The 20,836-nt window shown below is 42.5% G+C and overlaps 1 protein-coding gene across 1 annotated transcript; it reads left to right on the top strand.

Moving 5' to 3' along the window:
- The first annotated feature begins 3,091 nt into the window (after positions 1 to 3,091).
- Positions 3,092 to 18,891, top strand: LOC125465698 (perilipin-3-like). The gene is made up of 8 exons (XM_048559433.2): positions 3,092 to 3,205; positions 3,465 to 3,549; positions 5,823 to 6,018; positions 7,154 to 7,236; positions 11,209 to 11,494; positions 13,163 to 13,350; positions 17,277 to 17,417; positions 18,434 to 18,891. The coding sequence occupies exons 2-8, from the start codon at positions 3,481 to 3,483 to the stop codon at positions 18,797 to 18,799; spliced, it is 1,329 nt and encodes a 442-aa protein (XP_048415390.1). The 5' UTR covers positions 3,092 to 3,205; positions 3,465 to 3,480; the 3' UTR covers positions 18,800 to 18,891.
- The last annotated feature ends 1,945 nt before the right edge of the window (positions 18,892 to 20,836 follow it).

Below are 20,836 nucleotides of genomic sequence, written 5' to 3' on the forward strand. Positions count from 1 at the left end.
ATCTAATCCTTTGATCATCTTATATGTCTCTATTAAATCCCCTCTTAGCCTCCTTCTCTCCAATGAGAACAGACCAAAGACCTTTCTTCATAGGCTCCACGATCCAGACCAGGCAACATCCTGGTAAATCTCCTCTGCACCTTTTCCAATGCTTCCACATCCTTTCTGTAATGGGGCAACCAGAACTGCACACAATATTCCAAATGAGGCCGCACTAGCGTTTTGTACAGTTGCAGCATGACATCAATATTCAAATTGGAGAAAAGGTTAATATCTATTTCAACATCTTTTGTACGAGATGTTAAATCAGAAACACAAACCTGTTCTTTTAAAAAACAGTGATCAGCCTGTTGTATGTTTACAAAACATTCTGATTCAATTTTGGATTTTTCCACATATGGTTTTATTAAAAATTTCTATTTCTGTCATTCAGAAATGTTTCTTTTCTCCTTTCCTTCACCCCCTGCATTCTTTTCTCCTCTCATCCCATGCTTTCTCACCTATGCTGTCTTCTGTTCCACATGCCTCTTTCCTCTTCTCTGTTTTTTGTCCTTCTTGCTCCTCCCCTTTCCTTTCATCTCCTCTCCCTCTCTCCATCATTTTTCCTTGCCATGACCTACAGCTTTGAGGGTAGGGGTTGGGATGTCATGTTGAGATGGTACAGGACAATAGTGAGGCCTCCTCAGGCGTACTGTGTGTCATTCTGGTTGCCCTGTTATAGGAAGAGTATTACTAAGCTGGAAGGGGTTCAGAAGAGATTTACCAGGATGTTGCCAGGAATAGAGTTTGAGTTGTAGGGAGAGGCTAGATCTGATTTCCACTGGAGCGAAGGAGGTCAAGAGGTGACCTTATAGGGTTTTATAAAATCATGAAGGGTATAGACAAGATGAATGGCAAATGTCTTTTTCCCAGAGTGGGGGATTTCAAGACTAGGGGACGTATTTTTAAGGTGAGAGGAAAAAGATTTAAAAAAGACAAGGGGGGCAATTTTTTTTGCACAAAGAGTGGTTCATGTGTAGAATGAACTGCAGGAGGAAGTGGCGGATGTGGGTACAGTTAGAATATTTAAAAGACATTTGGGTAAGTAGATGAATGAGAAATATTTGGATGGATATGGGTCAAGCACGGGCAGGTGTGTCTAATTTAGTTTGGGAACATGGTCAGCATGGACTGGTTGAACCGAAGGGTCTGTTTCCATGCTGTGAAACTCTACGGCTCTATCTCTCCCTCTCCCCACAGCTTCCTCTTTTTTCTCTCTCCCGCCCTTCTCTCAATACAGCTTTTCTTGCTTCTCACCCCTTCTCCAGGTAATCTGTCAGCTGACGTGATTGAGCGTCTCGTGGAGAAGAGTTGAAGGATAGGAAGTAGGAGTGAGGAGTGGAGGAAATCTGGATAAGAATGAATCAGAGGTGAGGAAAAGGATGGAAGGAGAAGACAGGAGAACTGAGAACCTGCATAGGGACTTAATAGGTCAACGTATTGAACATGTTTTCAATGGAAAAATGTCATAAGGAAAGTGTTAAGTCTATCGCAAAGAGTATCTTCTAGATTTTTGTCACTTACTCTGTTGAGTTACAAGGAAAATCTGTAGAAACTGAGGCCATTTCCTGAAAGCAGACTTTATTTTATTTGGGATATTAAAGTAAATAAATGAGATTCATCCAGTACACACCTCCAGTGCGTACCCAGGTGACTGGAATTAAATGGTTGAAACATTTTTGAGCATTATCATTTGAAAAAGTCAATGCTCTTACATCACACTTTGCTGACATCTGAACGTAGCCCGCTAACAATCAATTTATTTTGAAGTGTTGACAGAGCATATTAACATATATAAACCCCAATAAAAGGTCAGAGGTACATAAAGGTCAACCCATGAAGTTTAGCTTAAAATTTAACAATATTTCGGATACTGCATATAAAACGTAACCTTTCAAGGTCAAAGCCCAAAAAAGTTGAGAACCTCTATATATTCCGAGAGACAGCACCATAAGAGCAGTAATGGATCATTCTGCCTGACAATCCTCTTCTACTATTCAATACAATCAAACAGATCACTCTTCAGTGAGCAGTCCCACCATCACAAGAAAAATTCAGATGAATTTTCAGTGTGTTTCCTCTATGGCAACAACAGATGCTTGGGATGTTTTAAGAAGCTGAAATCATTAAAAATTTCAGAGTGCCCTATTCATAATTTTCATAGTGATGGTGAGATTAAACAATGTCCTATTTAGGTTGGGGCAGCACAGTGACTCAGTGATTAGCATTGCTGCCTCGCAGCCCTAGGGATCTGGGTTCAATTCCAACCTCTGGCAACTGTCTGTGTGGCCTTGCACCTTCTCGCTGTGTCTTTATGGGTTTCCTCACACGTCTTAAAGATGTACAGGTTAGATGAATTGGCCATTCTAAGTTGCACATTGCATCCAAGCATATGCAGGCTACATGGATTAGCCTTGGCAATTGCAACAGTAGGGGAATGGGGTGTTCTTTGATGGGGCAAATGTCTAGAACCACACTGTAGGGATTCTATAAAATGGCAGGTCCTCCTTGTTTAACTCTTCCTCTGCAAGTTAATGATGCACTTTAATTATAAACATACAAATGCCAATAAAATTGAGTAAATAAGCACTTGAAACATTTGTACGTTTCAGGTTTTTTTATACTTTTTTCGCGCATGGAATTGGACATCATTGGCTTGGCCAACATTTACGACCAATACTTTATGCTGGCTGCTAGATAGTGCAATGGAGGTGAAAACGCTGAACGGTTGAAAAGGATACTGCAATGGGGGATCTTCAGGGTCATAACTAATTGCGTACCTTGCCCAGAACTAACTCTTGAGTTGTCCCATCATCAAACTGCATTAAAAAGCACTGACGTTTTTTTTTAAACTCGAGTCTTTTCTGGGCCCATCTCATCTATCAAAACCTTTCCAAGGTAAATCAGTCATTCCCCCCATAAGCTTTGTCACTCCTAGTTTACGAGGAGCATGATTGACATGAGTCAGGACGCACCTCTGTACGCTGTGACTGGTCAGAGACTCACGGATTGCTCAGATCTGCTGTCAATCATAAAGTGGAGCCCACCTCGTTCTCCAGCCCCACCCTGGAAATGCCTCGATGGTTATTTAAATTCATGCCCAGAGGTTGGAGTTCTCCTTGTCCTGAGAGAGTTCGAGTGTGTTCTGCTGTTTCAGGATAGTGCTGTAAGTTCGGAATCTGGCGGGTTGTGTTTTTGTTCGCTGGAAATCTCGTTGTTCGTGTATGATGTATTCTGTCCTGTGTTCTTTTAACTCAGGCGAATATTTTTCTCCAAACTCAAGGAAACTCGTTGCGGTAAAAGTTGCTCTGACTCTGTTCTAGTCGCTGTCTTTATTCAGTGAGAAGTGGACTTTTGCTCCCTGTATCGCCTTACCCTGGGAGAGTGAAACGATCAGGTTTTTATTTTCATTTTATTCCCACTAGGGTTTACCATTTCGTCATGGCATCAGAAGTGGTCGAAAGTGCTGAAGTCTCCAATTTGATGGAACACCAGGAGAGTGGAGAACAGGTACTTCCCACTAGTCTTTGGCAGACTGGCTGATAACTTTCCGTTCTGTAACCTGAAGGCTACTCACTCTTTCTCTTCTCCCCCCACCCTTTGAACGGTGCCGTGAGGAGCTGCTGTTGTGTAAAAATAATGGCCCACTTGGCACGGGTTTGGGGTCACTAGGCCAGGCAGAGAGCTTCCTACTGGGAAACGTCCCTGATGAAATCACTTGTGACCTTTTTGACTGAATCTCGCAATATGCTGCAAGCTAACGTTAACCATCTTGAAATTTTGGACCACAAGTGTTGTATTGCAAGTATATGGCCACCCAGTTTGAAACTGGCTTTCTTTTCTGAGATTCTTGCACTTTTTTTAAGTTCCACTTACTTTTCTTTACAGCTATTGAGCCATTCCTTTTATAGGCTGTCGTTCTTCAGAATTGAATGTGGCTCTTGGGTGGTGGTGGGGGAAGGGAATTGTTATTGCTCTTTGCCCTGTTTGGGTTATTTCTTGGTAACTGGGGACTAGGACTTGAACCTTCCAGTCACAAGCTAATTTTTTTTCATTAGTTGTCTTGTGCAATGAGTGCTGATTCAGCTAGCACTTTATTGCTGTGGAGAATTGACCAACCTGCTATGGGTCTGGAGTAGTATGTTGGCCAGACCAGGTAATATGATGTGTGGTCATTTTTTTTAAGAAAATAAAATATTCAGTGGTACATGGTCACCAGAAGGAGATTTTTTAAATGTCAGGTGTTTTTAAGTTCAAAATTCAGCTTCTGGGAACTTAAACATGACCCCCAGAATGTTAGCATGGGAATCTGTGTTCATTCTCTTTCCCATTACCTAGTCTCTAAAGAGGAGACCACATCTGGGATACTGTAAATGAATTGGTAGCTGCTGAGTGAGATGGTTACTTATTAATATCTGGAGTGAAAAGACTGGATAAGCTAGGCTTGCCTGCTAGAGTAAGAGGTGACTTAATTGAAACATACAAGATCTTGAAGTGGGGGGGGGGGAATATAAAATCATCTGGGAGACTCTAGAACTAGGGTCACTCTTCTTGAAAGTAAGAGCTCTCCTGTTTTTAAAACAGCTGGGATTTTTTCTTTTGTGGCCTTAAAATAATCAGAGCAGTAAATAGATCCTTAAGCAAAGGGATGGAAGCTTATTGGGTTTAGGCAGGTGTGAGGTATAATCAGATGAATTTATTGCTGCATTTTTAATGCAAGAGCAGATTTAAGAAGCTGTATGGCCTATTCTTTGTAATCAATATGTATCTAATTCTGGCTTCTTGTACTTTCCCAATTTTAATTACGACACAATTGGTGGCTATGCCTTCAGTCGCCCAAACCTTGACTCTGGGAATACACTCCCTACACATCTCTACCTGTGGTTTTTAATAGAACTGTTCTATTTTGTTTCACTTAAATCTCTGGTTGTCCTTAATGTTTTACTTAAAGATTTTTTTAACTAGCTGTAGGAAATTCATGAACTTTTTTAAAAAGTCTGTGTAATGCATTTAAGGAAAGCTCTCATTTTTCAGAGTGGTGTGTACGTTGGAATGAGCTGCCAGAGAAAGTGGTGGAGGTGGGTACAATTGCAACACCTAAAAAAGGCAGCTGGATGAGTACATGTAGGGGAGGGGTTTAGAGGGATGTGGAAATTCCTGACTAAGCCAGCACTTACTGCTCATCTGGGGTCACACAGGACAGACCAGGTAGGGATAGCAGATTTCCTTCCCTAAAGGACATGGCAGTTTTGGAACAATTTTATGATTAAATCTGGGGATTTTTAATTAATTTTTATAACACTAGTGTTTGTGCAACTGAGACTTTCAGACTACCTATCTGGACTGACTGGTAGAAGTCTTAGAATTCTTCAGAGCTAGTAAGAACTGTAGATGCTGGAGTCAGATTCCAGAGTCAGTGTGGAACTGGAGGAACACAGCAGGTCAGGTACCATCAGAAGAGTAGGAAAGTCAATGTTTTGGGTCAGGGTCCTTCTTCAGAAGAAGGACCCTGACCCAAAACATTGACTTTCCTAATCTCTGATGCTGCCTGACCTGCTGTGTTCCCCACACTCCAGTGTGACTGGAATACTTTTATTGTTAGGATAGCTGGTTTCTTTTTAATGGGATAATCTCTTACTTGCACCAATGCAGGTGATTGATACAAAAGCTCAACTGTAAATGTTTTCTGTACCACTGTCCTGAGAAGTATTTCTGAGGGCTTGCATCATGTGGAGTAACTTTCTGTGCAATGATCTGGTGATTTAATGATGTTGTATTTTCAGAATGTGGTGGACAGGGTGACGAACCTGCCTCTTGTGAGCTCAGCCTGTGAAATGGTATCAGCTGCCTACAACAGCACCAAGGAGAATCACCCCTATGTGAAGACCATTTGTGATGTTGCTGAGCAGGGAGTGAAGACTATCACAGCTGTGGCTGCCAGTGGGACCAAACCAATCATGGACAAGCTGGAACCCCAAAGTAAGATTGGAGCATACACCAACTAACTGGAACAGATGTCTAATTGGAAATTACTTCCATAATGTTGACTGCTCTTAATGTGTAGCTTTTAGGAGCACCTGTTTTTTTAAAACATGCAAGTTTCTTTTTGTTCAAGGCTTCAAACGAACTCGTGGAAGCTGAGCTTAGGACCTAGCAGTAACTACATGTTTCCAGTTAAACGTGAATTATAGCAATGTGTTACGGACTGTTTAGTTACGTCAGCACCGTTGACCAGTTGCCACATGATTTGAAACTAAACTCTACCACTGCTAGAGTTCCACCTTTTTTGGGTTTCTGTGTGCTCTGGCGATGAAGAGGAGATTTTCTGAATTTGTTTCAGACTAGTGCCCGTTCTGCCTCGCTCTCACTATCATTCTGGTGATGTGTAGTGGACAGAGGAGACTGGAATCAACAATTTGAGCATAGGTTGAGACTTCAGTTCTGCACTGAGGTCCCATCTGCCCTTGTGTGGCTGTTCAATACAGGCCATGGAGAAAACCAAAGAAGTTGGCCTGGTGTCTTGGCCAAATGTATTCCTCTACCATTGTCACAAAACAAATCACCTGAACACTGTTTATTTGAGGAGGCCTTGCCGTGTGAAGTGAAGCAATTTGGTTGCTGCCAGTTGTGTACCAGTCTCTATATTGCTGAACTTTTAATGAAAAATGCATTCTAATGGCAGTGTTAATGGCAATGTAATTTGACCCAGTGCCAGACTATGCACCTGACTAATTTGGTGTCTAATATTTGAGGCAGCCCACTAAATGTGACCTTTTAATAAATGCCAGTAGTGATTATAACACTGACTGTGTACTGAAACCCAGACTCTAGCTTCCAATCTCCTGACTAGTTTCCTCTCTGGAATGACTCTGCACAAAAGTCCCTTACTACCACATGACTAGTAGCCAGTTATTTTGGGCAATAAATGCAATTGTTATAAGATCCTTTCTCAATATGCTACCTTTCTATAAACTAGTAATTAATATGCCTGCAGTTATCTTAATAGCTTTTTGTGGCTGTAGTTCAACTTCTATAATGAGCTAGTTAGTTCAGTGTGAGCATTTTACACTGTCTCTAAGCCAAGTTTGTTTGTTTGTATTTTGTTTGTGCTCAGTTTCAGCAGCTAATGAATATGCCTGTAAGAGCTTGGATAAACTGGAGGAGAAGCTTCCAATTCTTCAACAATCAACACCTCAGGTAAAGAAATTGTCTGCAGAATGATCCTTACAGGTGGCACCAGCTTAACTTTCTAGTCAAAGAATGTTAAGGCACAAGATCTACTGCATCAGTACAGTCTCTACAAGAGTACCTGTTAACCCACTTTCCTGTAGACTACTTGTCATATGGAGTAAACTAAACTTAGGAATACTGTACTCAGTCTGTCTCTTATGATAGTTTAGTAGCCTCACTAGCAGCTTGGTAATACCATGATTAGTGATAATGGGAACTGCAGATGCTGGAGAATCCAAGATAATAAAACGTGAGGCTGGACGAACACAGCAGGCCAAGCAGCATCTTGGGACCACACAAGCTGACGTTTCGGGCCTAGACCCTTCATCAGATTAGCGTCTGGTTTATTGTCACTAACATATCTGTTAGGTCTTTCTTATCCACATCTGTCCTGGGTGCTAAACTAAAATTAAACCCCACTTCAATTTTCCTTTTTCCTTTTGTAGCCAGGTTGGTGTCTTCCCAATCACTAATTCTGACTTCTGTTTGAATAGCTTGTGTAAAATAGGTGACTAGCTTTTATGATGATAAAATGTGAGGCTGGATGAACACAGCAGGCCAAGCAGCATCTCAAGAGCGCACAAGCTGACGTTTCGGGCCTGGACCCTTCTTCGGAGAGGGAACTGGAATAAATAGGGAGAGAGGGGGAGGCGGACCAAAGATGGAGAGTAAAGAAGATAGGTAGGGAGGGGATAGGTCGGTCCAGGGAAGACGGACAAGTCAAGGAGGTGGGATGAGGTTAGTAGGTAGATGGGGGTGCAGCTTGGGGTGGGAGGAAGGGATGGGTGAGAGGAAGAACCGGTTAGGGAGGTGGAGACAGGTTGGACTGGTTTTGGGATGCAGTGGGTGGTGGGGGGGGGGGAGAGCTGGGCTGGTTGTGGGGGGAGGGGACGAACTGGGCTGGTTTAGGGATGCGGTAGGGGAAGGGGAGATTTTGAAACTGGTGTCCACATTGATACCATTAGGCTGCAGGGTTCCCAGGCGGAATGAGTTGCTGTTCCTGCAACCTTTGGGTGGCATCATTGTGGCAGTGCAGGAGGCCCATGATGGACATCCCATCTAGAGAATGGGAGGGGGAGTGGAAATGGTTTGTGACTGGGAGGTGCAGTTGTTTATTGCAAACTGAGCGGAGGTGTTCTGCAAAGTGGTCTCCAAGCCTCCGCTTGGTTTCCCCAATGTAGAGGAAGCTGCACCAGGTACAGTGGATGCAGTATACCACATTGGCAGATGTGCAGGTGAACCTCTGCTTAATGTGGAATGTCATCTTGGGGCCTGGGATAGGGGTGAGGGAGGAGGTGTGGGGACAAGTGTAGCATTTTCTGTGGTTGCAGGGGAAGGTGCCGGGTGTGGTGGGGTTGGAGGGCAGTGTGGAGTGAACAAGGGAGTCACGGAGAGAGTGGTCTCTCCGGAAAGCAGACAGGTGGGGATGGAAAAATGTCTTGGGTGGTGGGGTCGGATGCGACGGAGGCGGAGGAATTGGGAATAGGGGACGGAATTTTTGCAGGAGGGTGGGTGGGAGGAGGTGTACTCTAGGTAGCTGTGGGAGTCGGTGGGCTTGAAATGGACATCAGTTACAAGCTGGTTGCCTGAGATGGAGACTGAGAGCTCCAGGAAGGTGAAGGATGTGCTGGAGATGGCCCAGGTGAACTGAAGGTTGGGGTGGAAGGTGTTGAAGTGGATGAATTGTTCAAGCTCCTCTGGGGAGCAAGAGGCGGCGCTGATACAGTCATCAATGTACCGGAGGAAGAGGTGGGGTTTGGGGCCTGTGTAGGTGCGGAAGAGGCACAAACCAAGCGGAGGCTTGGAGACCGCTTTGCAGAACACCTCCGCTCAGTTCGCAACAAACAACTGCACCTCCCAGTCGCAAACCATTTCCACTCCCCCTCCCATTCTCTAGATGACATGTCCATCATGGGCCTCCTGCACTGCCACAATGATGCCACCCAAAGGTTGCAGGAACAGCAACTCATATTCCGCCTGGGAACCCTGCAGCCATATGATATCAATGTGGACTTCACCAGTTTCAAAATCTCCCCTTCCCCTACTGCATCCCTAAACCAGCCCAGTTCGTCCCCTCCCCCCACTGCACCACACAACCAGCCCAGCTCTTCCCCCGCCCCTCCACCCACTGCATCCCAAAACCAGTCCAACCTGTCTCTGCCTCCCTAACCGGTTCTTCCCCTCACCCATCCCTTCCTCCCACCCCAAGCCGCACCCCCATCTACCTACTAACCTCATCCCACCTCCTTGACCTGTCCATCTTCCCTGGACTGACCTATCCCCTCCCTACCACCCCACCTATTCTCTCTCCACCTATCTTCTTTACTCTCCATCTTCGGTCTGCCTCCCCCCTCCCTATTTATTCCAGTTCCCTCTCCCCATCCCCCTCTCTGAAGGGTCCAGGCCCGAAACGTCAGCTTTTGTGGTCCCAAGATGCTGCTTGGCCTGCTGTGTTCATCCAGCCTCACGTTTTATTATCTTGGGAACTGCAGATGCTGGAGAATTCCATTATCTGAGACTAGCTTTTTTGGTTTTGTTTGGCATTCAGTCTAAATGTTTAGCTTTAAGTTAGGCATTCAGCTGCATGTGAATCTGTCTTAAGTTATGAAATTAAGGTGTCCCCTGTGGAATAGAAGTAGGTTTGACTTAATAATGTTCTTTCTTGAGGATTTGAACACCATGTAATACAGTTCAAGGCTGATCATGAAACTTTGGCTGAAGGTCCCATACTGTTTTTCACTTGATGCCCACTGAGGCACTGTCCCTTTTGGGTAGCTCTTTATTGATTTTTGTTTTAATTCAAAAAACCCCCAAGTAACTATTGAGGGCAAGGAACATCAAATACTTACAAAGAGCTCTGATCTCTTTAAAAAGATAAGGCAATCATGACTGTCTCACCATGTGACCTCTGACAAATTCCAAGTTCTCTTCCAAGTAATGTGTCCATTCTGATTCTGCATCCTTTGATTTAGCACAGCTGCGACTCAACTAGTCAGTTTGGTTGGGAAGATTTTTGCCATGCAGTATCAAGTTGTCAGTGGCTATTACATTTTGATCCTGCAGGAAACATGGAATCGGGCAGTTTAGAAACTCCATGGCCTTTAAGTGTTCATGCATCCTTGAATATTAATGAGAATTCCCCTGAGTGGCTGGCTGTGAATTTCTTATATTTAAGAAAGTTAGTGTAGAAACATAGAAGATAGGAGCAGGAGTAGGCCACTTGAGCCTGCTCCACCATTAAAGGTGCTTCTAGCTGATTCTCTATCTTATATCATAACCCTGTGCTTTCCACATTTCCTGGACATCTGTTTTAGTCTGAAAATATATCCATCTTAAATATACATCTCTTCCACAGCCATCTCTGGTACAGGAATGGCAAAGAATATCTCCCCATCATCTGAGGACATGTTTCCTCCATCTGTTCAAAATCGGCTGACCTGAATCCTAAGACAGTGACCCTGTGACTTGGTCAATTTCTTTCCTGGCCAGAAGGTCCCTGCATTCAGTCTGTCTGGCCCTTCAATTACTCTCAGTCATCTTAAACTCCACTGACTATGGGCAGTGTCACAAGATGAACCTTTTTTACTGCACTTGCTCCATGGTAAATGCATCTTTTCTCTCAGTAAAGAGATCAAATCTACAGAATGCAGCATGTGGTCACACCAAGGTTTTGAATAGCAGCACGAAGACTTCCTTGGTCTTTGTACACTCTCACCCCCTCTTACAAATGTCATCAACCTTCATTGCCTTCTGAAGTTCTTCTTGTACCTAGCAAATAAGGTTGACTCTTAACTGTCCCCTGGGCAATTGGGGATGGGCAATAAATGATCACCTATCTGGTGACATCCACATCCCATGAATGAGAAAATAAGTATTGACTGTTTGTAATTACAGGCCTGTTTTGTCTTTTTTTAATTATGCACATTAACCTCTGCATAGGTTGTTGCTGATGCCAAAGAGTTGGTTTCATCCACAATAACTGGAGCTAGAGATGCAGTCTCCAACACTGTGACTGGAGCCAAGAATACAGTGACTGGTGTTGTAGATATGGCCAAGGGAGCAGTCCACGGCAGCATTGAGAAAACCAAGTCTGTAATGGCTGAAGGAGTTAACGCTGCCATGTCATCCAAAGTAGGGCAGATGGTGGTCACTGGTGTTGACAGTGCACTCAATAAATCTGAAGAGATGGTTGATTATTATCTTCCTATGACTGAGGAGGAACTGGGTGAGAAAAGATCAATTTTTAACCACCTCCCTGATTGAGATGCTTTTGTATGTACTTGAATTACTGTAAATATGCACATTACATTCAATTACCCTGAAGTAATGAGGCAGTCACGTACAAACGAATCATGACTCATGTCAACATTCAAAACTATTGAAGTTGAGATTCCTTCAATTTGGACTTTTTGAAAGTATTTTGTATTTCAAAAATGCAATGTTTAGCTATGATAATTCAAACTACAAACCCAAAATCTGTCCACATTTTGGTCACCTAGTTGATTTTATAACCATAAACTGTTTTATGACTTAAATTCTTCTGACTTTCTTGTGGGATGCAAACACAAAACAAATCATACCCGAATGGAATTTTAGTTGTTAAAATGTTTTTGTATTGCTGGCAAAGTCAGTATTTTATTGCCTTTGAGGGTGTGAATTAAACCAGTGTAATCCATGAAGTAGGCATATCCACTTTTTGGAATATCCTTTATTTTTTCAATCTATCAATAATGGGACAGCAAATGTTCCAAATACAGCTGTTATTATTTGAGGGTCAGAAATTGCACTACACCAGGTTATAGTACAACAGTTTTAGTTGAAAACAAGCTTTCTGGAGTGTAGCCACTTTGTCAGGTATTTTTGAGGGAACTCATTTAGCCATCCTTCTGTACATTTGCCCTGGTTCTTTTAGGCACAACAAGCAGTGAGGTGTGGTTAGAGTTTTGGCAAAGTACTGCAGTACAGTCTGTGGATGTCTAAGTCTCAGATATTGCTCACTAGTGGAAAGGATGAGATCAGTCAGTAGGCTGGGTTGTCTGATTAGTGTCAGAACTGCACCTTTTCTGGGAACTTTGCCAATCGGAGTTGATACAGTTTTGGAGTCAGATGAGTCAATTGCCATGCTATATCCAGACTCTGACCTGCAGTAACTTTGACAGTTGTGGTTGGGGATGGAGTTCAGCATTGGTCATGTCCCTGAATAACAAGGGACAGTTTGCTCACTTTTTTGAGAATTCCTGTTTGGCACTTAAACACAGATGTTGCTTATCAATGCAAGCTGAGAAATTGTCTAGGTGCTGCTGTGCGCAGCCACAGATTGCTACACTATTTATCTGAAGTGGATATGCTCACTTCTATATTTGAACATAGATAATGGGAACTGCAGATGCTGGAGAATCCAAGACGACAAAGTGTGAAGCTGGACGAACACAGCAGGCCAAGCAACATCTCGGGAGCACTAAGATGCTGCTTGGCCTGCTGTGTTCATATTTGAACCTCCCCAGTTCTGATCTCCTTCATCAAGGAAGGTCATTATAAGCTGGGGAAATAGCTGCAGATTCTTAGAACTAGAACACTGTTCATAGGGATTCCTCTAACAATGTCTTGGGAGTGATTAAAATTTGCCTTGCTGAAATCATCTTCCTTTGTGCTTCCCTGTAAGCATCCAATTTAGATTGAAGCTACATTCCAAGTTACTCACTGGAATTCTCTTGGACAAACACACAACTGAGTACTATACCTGCCTGTTTGAAAGGTCTGTCGGCAATGATTTCTATGATTGGGAGGCTGAATTTCATACATTTGTACATATGACATACCTGGGGTGTTTCTTCTGAGAACAAACCCTTGCCTCTGAGAGCAGACTTGACCACAAACTTTTTTGGTGTTTCAGCAAAACTTGCCACTCCTGTTGAAGGTATTGAGGTGGCTCCAGCACCAAAGCAGAGTTACTATGTGCGCTTGGGATCATTATCTTCAAAAGTGCGCCATAGAGCATACCAACACTCAACATCTAAGATGCAGAGAGCCAAGCAAAGCAGCCATGACATCATGGCGCAGCTTCATAACACAATGGATTTGGTAAGTGCATACACATCTACCAAGTGGTTTTGACATGGACCAGAAGCTGTTTGTTTTTTTTTCTCTACAAGGGCCTGTGGAATTAGTGTGCGTCCACAATCAGTTCACTACTTTGTGGATAAGTTGTTGGGTAGGGCTTGCCCAAGTCAGGTCATGACCTGAAATTGAGGTTCTGCATTCTGAGGCAAAATTCCCTAAAATAGGAACAGAAGTAAGCTGTTCTAACCCTTGAGCCAACTCTGCCATTCACCAGTTCAAATGGTTGATCCAATGTTCCTGACATACTTTCTCTTCTTCCCCCGCCCTGCCCCCAACACTACTTTTTCATTCTCCTACTTATCAAGAATCTATCTCTGCCTTTTTTAAATATTCAGGTCCTCTGACATAACTAAACAGCTGTAATTCTGCTAACCAGCTTCTCTCAATCTCCCTGCCTTATTCTGTTTTCACTGATCAGTTGCAACAACTCTTCAGGCTTTGATATGAGGTCATTGTGGGGAAAATGTTTGAAGTGCAACTTGGGTTTGCACTTTTTTGTTGTGAAAAGTCACTTGTGTTAAACATTGTGTCTTGCATGCTCCCATCCATGTTCCATTGCACAACTTTTTCATAGCCAGTCTCAAGGTAAATAATTGTCAGACATTGAAAATCATGGAAGAACCCTGGACCCACACCACATTCCCATCCAGTGGTGGGTGTTGATCACCTCTCTATATAAACAGAACTGCTGCATTTAACTCCAAGTTCTATGCTGTAGAGATTCTCAATCTGTTAAATTGAGTACTTCAAACAGAGTCATTGGGAATGCAGTACGGCAGGAAGGACTCACAATCTCCTCTAAAGCAAGGGGCAGCTCTAAAATCCATTAAATATGAAATTGCCAAAAGAACAGCAGTGGGGGAATAAGGGTTAGTGGGACCAGTGCATGTGCTCTCCAACTAACGATCTTGTCTTGAGCATTGCATAATTTCAAATCTTGAGTGACATAATTGAAACTAGTGTAGTAAAGTGAGGACTATAATGGACTTCGAGTAAACAGTCTAGACTAGTAAATGGGCCAATCTCTGACATGAAGTTCAGCTGTTGTGTGAAGTACTGTTTTGATGGGAACAATAGCTATCAATTAAAATGATTTCAAAGGCACAAAGGAGCAGGCCTGGAATTGAATGTACACAACCTAAACAATGGCAGGGTAACTTGAGTGTTTTTTTTCCTTTTTTGAGAAGAATTGAAGGAGGGTTGTAAGCAACATTAATAAAATACTAATTGCTCAACTGGAGCATCCAGTTATGGGTGACCTGGAGATGGTACAAAGGACCCAAATGAGGTACTCTGAAGAGTGGGATTGCTGTGGGTTTTTGTTTTTGTTTTCTTTTTGGATGTGAGTTTGCTCGCTGAGCTGGAAGGCTCATTTTCAGATGTTTCGTCACCATTCTAGGTAACATCATCAGTGAGCCTCCGAAGCCTTTTGGCATGAAATTTCCCGGTTGTATTTACGGAGTCTGTCGTGAGCATCATTGGTCATTTCTCGAAGCATTCTGTGGCCGTTTTGCTCAGCTATTCTTTGTTTTTGTTAAAACAGCAAATGGTTGAGAGACTGTGCAAGGGTAAATGAGGAGAAACTGTTTCCAGAGGTACCCACAACTGCATGCAGATGATGCAAATTTTAGGTGATTAGCAAAGAACTAAGAGCAAGATAACTTCTGATTTAAAAAATTTTAATATCAAGTTGTTATACAAATAGATGTTCATCCAATTCCTTTTGGAAATTCTGACCCTTCAGTTCAATTTGTCCATACTGACCAAATCTTAAATTAATCTAGTCCGATTTTTCCCATTGTGTTTGGCCCATATTCGTAACACTTTCTGTTCATGTGCTTTTTAAATGTTGTAATTGTACCAGCCTCTTCCACTTTGTCTGACAGCTCATTCCATTCACACACCACCCTGTGTGGACAAAGTTGCCCCATAAGTCCCTTTTTTAATCTTTCCCCTCTCTCTCCTTAAACCTCTGCCCTATAGTCATGGGCTCCCCTACCCTGGAGAAAAGACATTGGCTATTCACCTTTGCCATGTTCCTAATGATTTTGTAAACTTCAATAAGGTCACCTCTCAGCCTCTGTTACTCAAGGGAAAATAACCCTTGCTTAATCAGCCTCTTGCCTCCAGCTCCAACCCTTCATTGTAAACCTCTTCTGCACCCTTTAACTTTCACAAAGTTGCTGCTATAGCAGGGAGACCAAAACTGAACACAGTATTCCCAAAGTGGCCTCACCGTTGTCCTGTGCAGCAGCAACATGACTGCCCTACTCCTATTCTCAATGCACTGACCCATAAAGATAATCGTGCCAAATACAACCTCCCAGTGTCCTACCTACCTGTGACTCCACTTTCAAAGAACTGCAGGTTTTTGATTGGCAACACTCCCCAGGACCTTTATCATCAAGTGTGTGTATGTCTGCCCATCTATCCTATAAAAAGTTGTACAATGGAACATGGAATAGGGCCAATTGGCTAACTCTGCCTCCAGGCCAGCAGAAGAGCAGGTGGTCTCTTGACAGTCATTCTATACAACAAAATCTACATATCTCTGAAACACTTCAATCAGCAAGGTTTATTTGCATTTGTGCAATCTACCAGACTTTAAACAAGATTGAACCTGGCTTTCACTAGAGGACCAGTCAACTGCAGTGTTGATCAAAGATTGTGACCCTGATACTGAAGCAGTTGAAGTAAGCACTCCAAGTAAGGCCTATCCTTTTGATCTGTCCTGGATAAACATTACGGCTAATTTTGAGGGGAACCACCAACTGCAATTCACTTGCACTTCATTCAGTGCAAGAAAAAGTTTTCCTTGTTAATATAACAATGATTTAACTTTGGCAATTTACAATAGCTGAAGGATTTTTAAAACCAGCTTGTTTCTGCAGTTTTTTCTTTCTTTGTTTTGAGGCTAGGGAAGAATCTTTGACTCCAGGTGATGTCATTGTTTCAAAAAAAACTTAATTCATGCAAAGGACCACTTTTCCTCAGTTGGCCCCAAATTTATTGTCTCTGGTTGTACAGAACACTTTCTTTTCTTGTAAACAGCATTAAAATTATTGGTTCCCTATGCAAGTCAGACTTTTTGGGAGACTCGGACTTTTTTGTTCTGTACAGTAGATGTAAAAAATCCCATGTTTTGCAGTGGTGTTCTCGTGTTCTCCTGCTCTCTGAGCAAGTATTTGTGCTAAATTTTAGTCATGAGGAAACCAATTGAGTCACTGCCAAAATTTGTGTAAAAGTTAGTGTAAACTGGCTGCTGTTGGCTGGCTACATCACAACAATGATTGCATGTTAACAAAAAATTCTTAGTTTTCAGATGTTTATGCAGTACCCATGACATGGTTCTTAACCCCCCCGCCCCCTGGTTAATGTAGCCAAGTAACAAATTGAGCTCCACTAGTAAAGTTGTTGATTCTCAACCACTGCCAACCCAGTGAGTCCTTAATAGTTGGATGTGATTTGATTTGAAGCCTTGAAATACTTGACTTTCTCCACTGACAGTGAGGCTCAAATCTTTCCACAGTACCACAGTTTTATTTCTTCTTGTTTAATTTCTAGTGTATACTGCCTTCTGAATGGCAGCAGGATCAAGGGGCTGGCTTGATTTGGTCTGCTTCCATTCTTGTTTAAGATGCTCAGCCTCCAAACACTGTTTTCATATTGAACTGATCCTGACCTTAATGTCACAACTTAAATTACTTTTCAAGACTGCTCTCAACCTAAACAATATTTGCTGGTTTGAAGTATGGATCTAAAAGAGCAACATAAACTCTAGTTATTTGGTTTTCAATCTGAAATTGGCATGGAAGTTCTACATGAGGAGCTGTGGCCTGTCACCTGGTTCCATGTGTCAGCATTTTCACCAATCCCTTTATTTCCAGATTGAATTGGCAAGGAAAGGAGCAGATTCAGCAAATCAGAAACTGCATGATGTCCAGAAGAAACTGCATCAGACCTGGCTTGATTGGCAGAAGAAACAGGCAGAAGAGCAAGTGGAGGAAGAGGGACCTCCAAAACCAGAAGTAAGAACTTTTTTGAAGTTCTTTCTTTCTGCTGTGGAATTGGTGGGTGGGACACTAGTGGAAAAAGGTCAGCATGGAACAGTCCTGACAAGAACAGAAGATCTGATTGTTCTAGTCAAAACTGAAACAGCTGAACAGAACTTTATTACAGGAAAAACCAGTGAATATTTCCAAATGTCATCAAACTGGGAGGTCCTGACTGTGTACTTAAGGATCAAGACTTCCCTTGAAAGCTTTTGGAAAATTGATCTCCAGTCCAAATGGTGATCAAGGTAACTTTGGCTTGAATGTCAATACTAGAGGCAGCATGTCCCTGGTTAACAATTAACATGACTGAGTAAACTAATTCAAATTAATATTGGCAGTTTCACTCTAGTGGTGTTCACCTCTGACTTGCCTCTTCTGTGACTTGTTTTTCTGTCACTACTGAGCGTCTGCAAATTCAGTGTGAACCTGAAGTGAGAACTTTCTGGTAATTATGTAATCCATGCAGGCAAAGATTAGACTAGAACAGTATGTTTTATAAAATTTGTACTGGGCTTCACTTCAGCTGTGATGCAGTTGGTTTGTCCAACTACAATAAATACTGTTATTGAAATTCATTTTATTGTACATCTTGAATGACTGTTCAGTATTTGGTGCTGATCAGTGTTGTGGCACAGTGTGGTAGTTTTCTGTAACTGTTGCTTTTAACTCACCAGATCAGGCCAGGATGTTCCTCAAGGTTACCCAGACAATGTTTGCCAGTCTTTGCTTTACCAAGATCTGTCTGGTCAGCTGGATCAGCTAGTTACCAAGGATTATTGGTTTCCTATCATACTGCATAATCTTAATGCTCCAACAGTAGATTGGAGGTTTTTTGAAGGATGATCTTTTTTGAAATGGGCCAGAAGATTATTAGTTTCCAATAATCTGTTACTTGTAATCAGTGAAAATCTTTGTGCTTAAGTTTTAAGATCCCTTGGATATACAAAGGTGACAAGATTCTAATAAGTTGTGTTTTTTTGGTACTGCAGCAGCTTGAATCCCGAACCCTAAGCATGACTCGTGGTCTAGCCCAGCAGCTACAGACGACCTGCCTAACTTTAGTTTCAAATGTACACGGCCTCCCTCAACATATTCAGGACACAGTGCAGCAGATCCGCAAAACAGCAGAGACCATCCACACGTCGTTCTCATCTGCCAATTCCTTCGGTGATCTTTCAGGACAAATGCTAGCACAAAGCAGAGAGCGAATGCTGAAGATCCGGGAGTCAATGGATGGGGTGATGGACTATGTACTTCACAACACTCCTCTTAACTGGCTGGTGGGTCCATTTGTCCCACAACCAAACGAGTGCACTGAATCAGAGGAGATTGTAGTGGAGGAAGCTAAAGAATAGATATAACTGTACTCTAAACAGTTAGACCTCAGAATTAAACTTGAGGTATAGCCTTATTTCTGAAAGCTTTGAATAAACAGCATTAACATTCACTTGAATTCAGTTTTAATTTGTTACCTATTAATGATCCCTAAGTGTTTTTGTTTCTTATTTGGATAATGCTATCCAGAGACTCTTGACATCTGTACTAGTGTTGAATTTTCAATTTAATAAAGCTCTTATCTGAAACTCAGTTGATCTTGACATTTGCATATGAAGGGATATCAGGCCTTCTGTTTAGCAGAAGTGTTAGAAAACCTCTGCACTGTAACTCTTGGGCCGTCTGACCATTTGCATATTAAACATTCACTGTACAAGTAAGATTCTATATTTGAGTTTTCTAATGAACCCTGATAAAACCAGGGTCAACTGAATTGCTAGTCCCTAGTTATTCTTACTCTTTCTCATAAAACCTTCCCCACTATTGAACTTCTGAGCACAGTCAGCTAGTAATCTGAAATATTGCCATACAGCAGTCATTTCACTTGTGCCTTTTTTTCTGTAAGATTGAAATAGAAGAAAGCTGTGCATCACTTTAATGCCTCTTTTGAAATGATTATTTGTGTTTTGCATTCTCAACCACTCCTCCTAGGACAAGTCACTTCTCCCAGGATCATTCTTGTCAACCTCCCTGGGCCTTCACCAACAATCTGTTCTCCCAGATGGGGCCCAAAACTGCTGTCTGCCTAGAGCCTTCTGAAACCTTAGCTGGTTTGTCCCAGCTCTTGTTAGCATTCAGTAAGAGGCTGAGAATACGTTTGTCTTCCTAACTGTCAACTGAGTCTATATGTTAACATTTTTGAGGATACTAACCAGGACTCCTATATCCCTTTGTGCTGCAAATCTCCAAAGCCTTTCCCCTTTTTTTAAGGAAAATAATCTAAGTCTCTTTTCACCGAAGTGAGATTATGCACACTTTTCCCATGTATTCCATCTTTGCATCTGCCACTTCTGTGCCCAGTCTCCCAGCGGGTCCAAGTCCTTCCACTTTCTTGCTACTTCCACATCACTACCTAGCCCTGTACTTATGTATTCATTAGAGTTTTTAGAAGGTTGAAGGGAGATCTAATAGAAACTCACAAGATAATGCGTGGCTTAGACGGTGGATGCTGGGAGGTTGTTTTGTTAGGTGGGGAGACTAGGACCTGTGGGCACAGCCTTGGAATTAAAGGGGGTAAATTTAGAATGAAAATAAGATATTTCTTCAGCCAGAGTGGTGGGCCTGTGGAATTCATTGCCACGGTGTGCAGTGTAGGCTGGGATGTTAAATGTCTTCAAGGCAGAGATTGATAATTCCTTGAGATCCAGAAATTATAGGCTACAGGGAGTGTGCAGGTAAGTGGAGTTGAAATGCCCATCAGCCATGATTAAAAGGCAGAGTGGACTTGATGGGCTGAATGGCCTTACTTCACCTTACTTCCACTCCTGTGTCTTATGGTCTTTGTGCTGCCTATAAACAGATCAACAATGCCCTCCATTCCTTTGTCTACATTATTAATGTATAATGTAAATAGTGGTCCCAACACTGACCGCCACTGAAAAGTTACCCCTTTATCCTTACTCCCTGCCTTCTGTCAGTCAGCCACTCCTCTGCTAGTACTTTGTCCCTGAAACCATGGACTCTTGTTAGCAGCCTATTGTGTCAAAGGTCTTCTGGAAATCCAAAAAATCACGTCCACTGGCTCTCCATTGTCTAACTTGCTCCTTGACTCCTTTGAAGAATTCCAACAGACTTGTCTGGCATGACATCCCCTTGATATAGCTGTGCTGACTCAGCCTTATTTTACCATGCCCCTTCCAAGTACCTTGCAATCTCATTCTTCATAATGGTTTCTTTAAGATCTTGCCAACAACTGAGGTCAAGCTAACCAGCCTATAATTTCCTGTCTTCTGCCTCCCTTACTCCTTAAACAGGGGTGTTACATTAGCCATTTACCACTGTCCCTGATTCCAGTATTTCTGAAAGATCACTACCACTGTATCTGCAATTTCCTCAGC

The sequence above is a fragment of the Stegostoma tigrinum genome, chromosome 30 (genome assembly GCF_030684315.1).
Source record: "Stegostoma tigrinum isolate sSteTig4 chromosome 30, sSteTig4.hap1, whole genome shotgun sequence".
In the NCBI taxonomy this organism is placed as follows: Eukaryota; Metazoa; Chordata; class Chondrichthyes; order Orectolobiformes; family Stegostomatidae; genus Stegostoma; species Stegostoma tigrinum.

Bases quoted from the DNA above. Each gene is read 5' to 3' on its own strand.
- LOC125465698 (XM_048559433.2), top strand. From the start codon at position 3,481: ATGGCATCAGAAGTGGTCGAAAGTGCTGAAGTCTCCAATTTGATGGAA. The intron at 3,550-5,822 runs GTACTTCCCACT...TTGTATTTTCAG, and splicing joins ACCAGGAGAGTGGAGAACAG to AATGTGGTGGACAGGGTGAC. The intron at 13,351-17,276 runs GTAAGTGCATAC...CTTTATTTCCAG, and splicing joins TTCATAACACAATGGATTTG to ATTGAATTGGCAAGGAAAGG.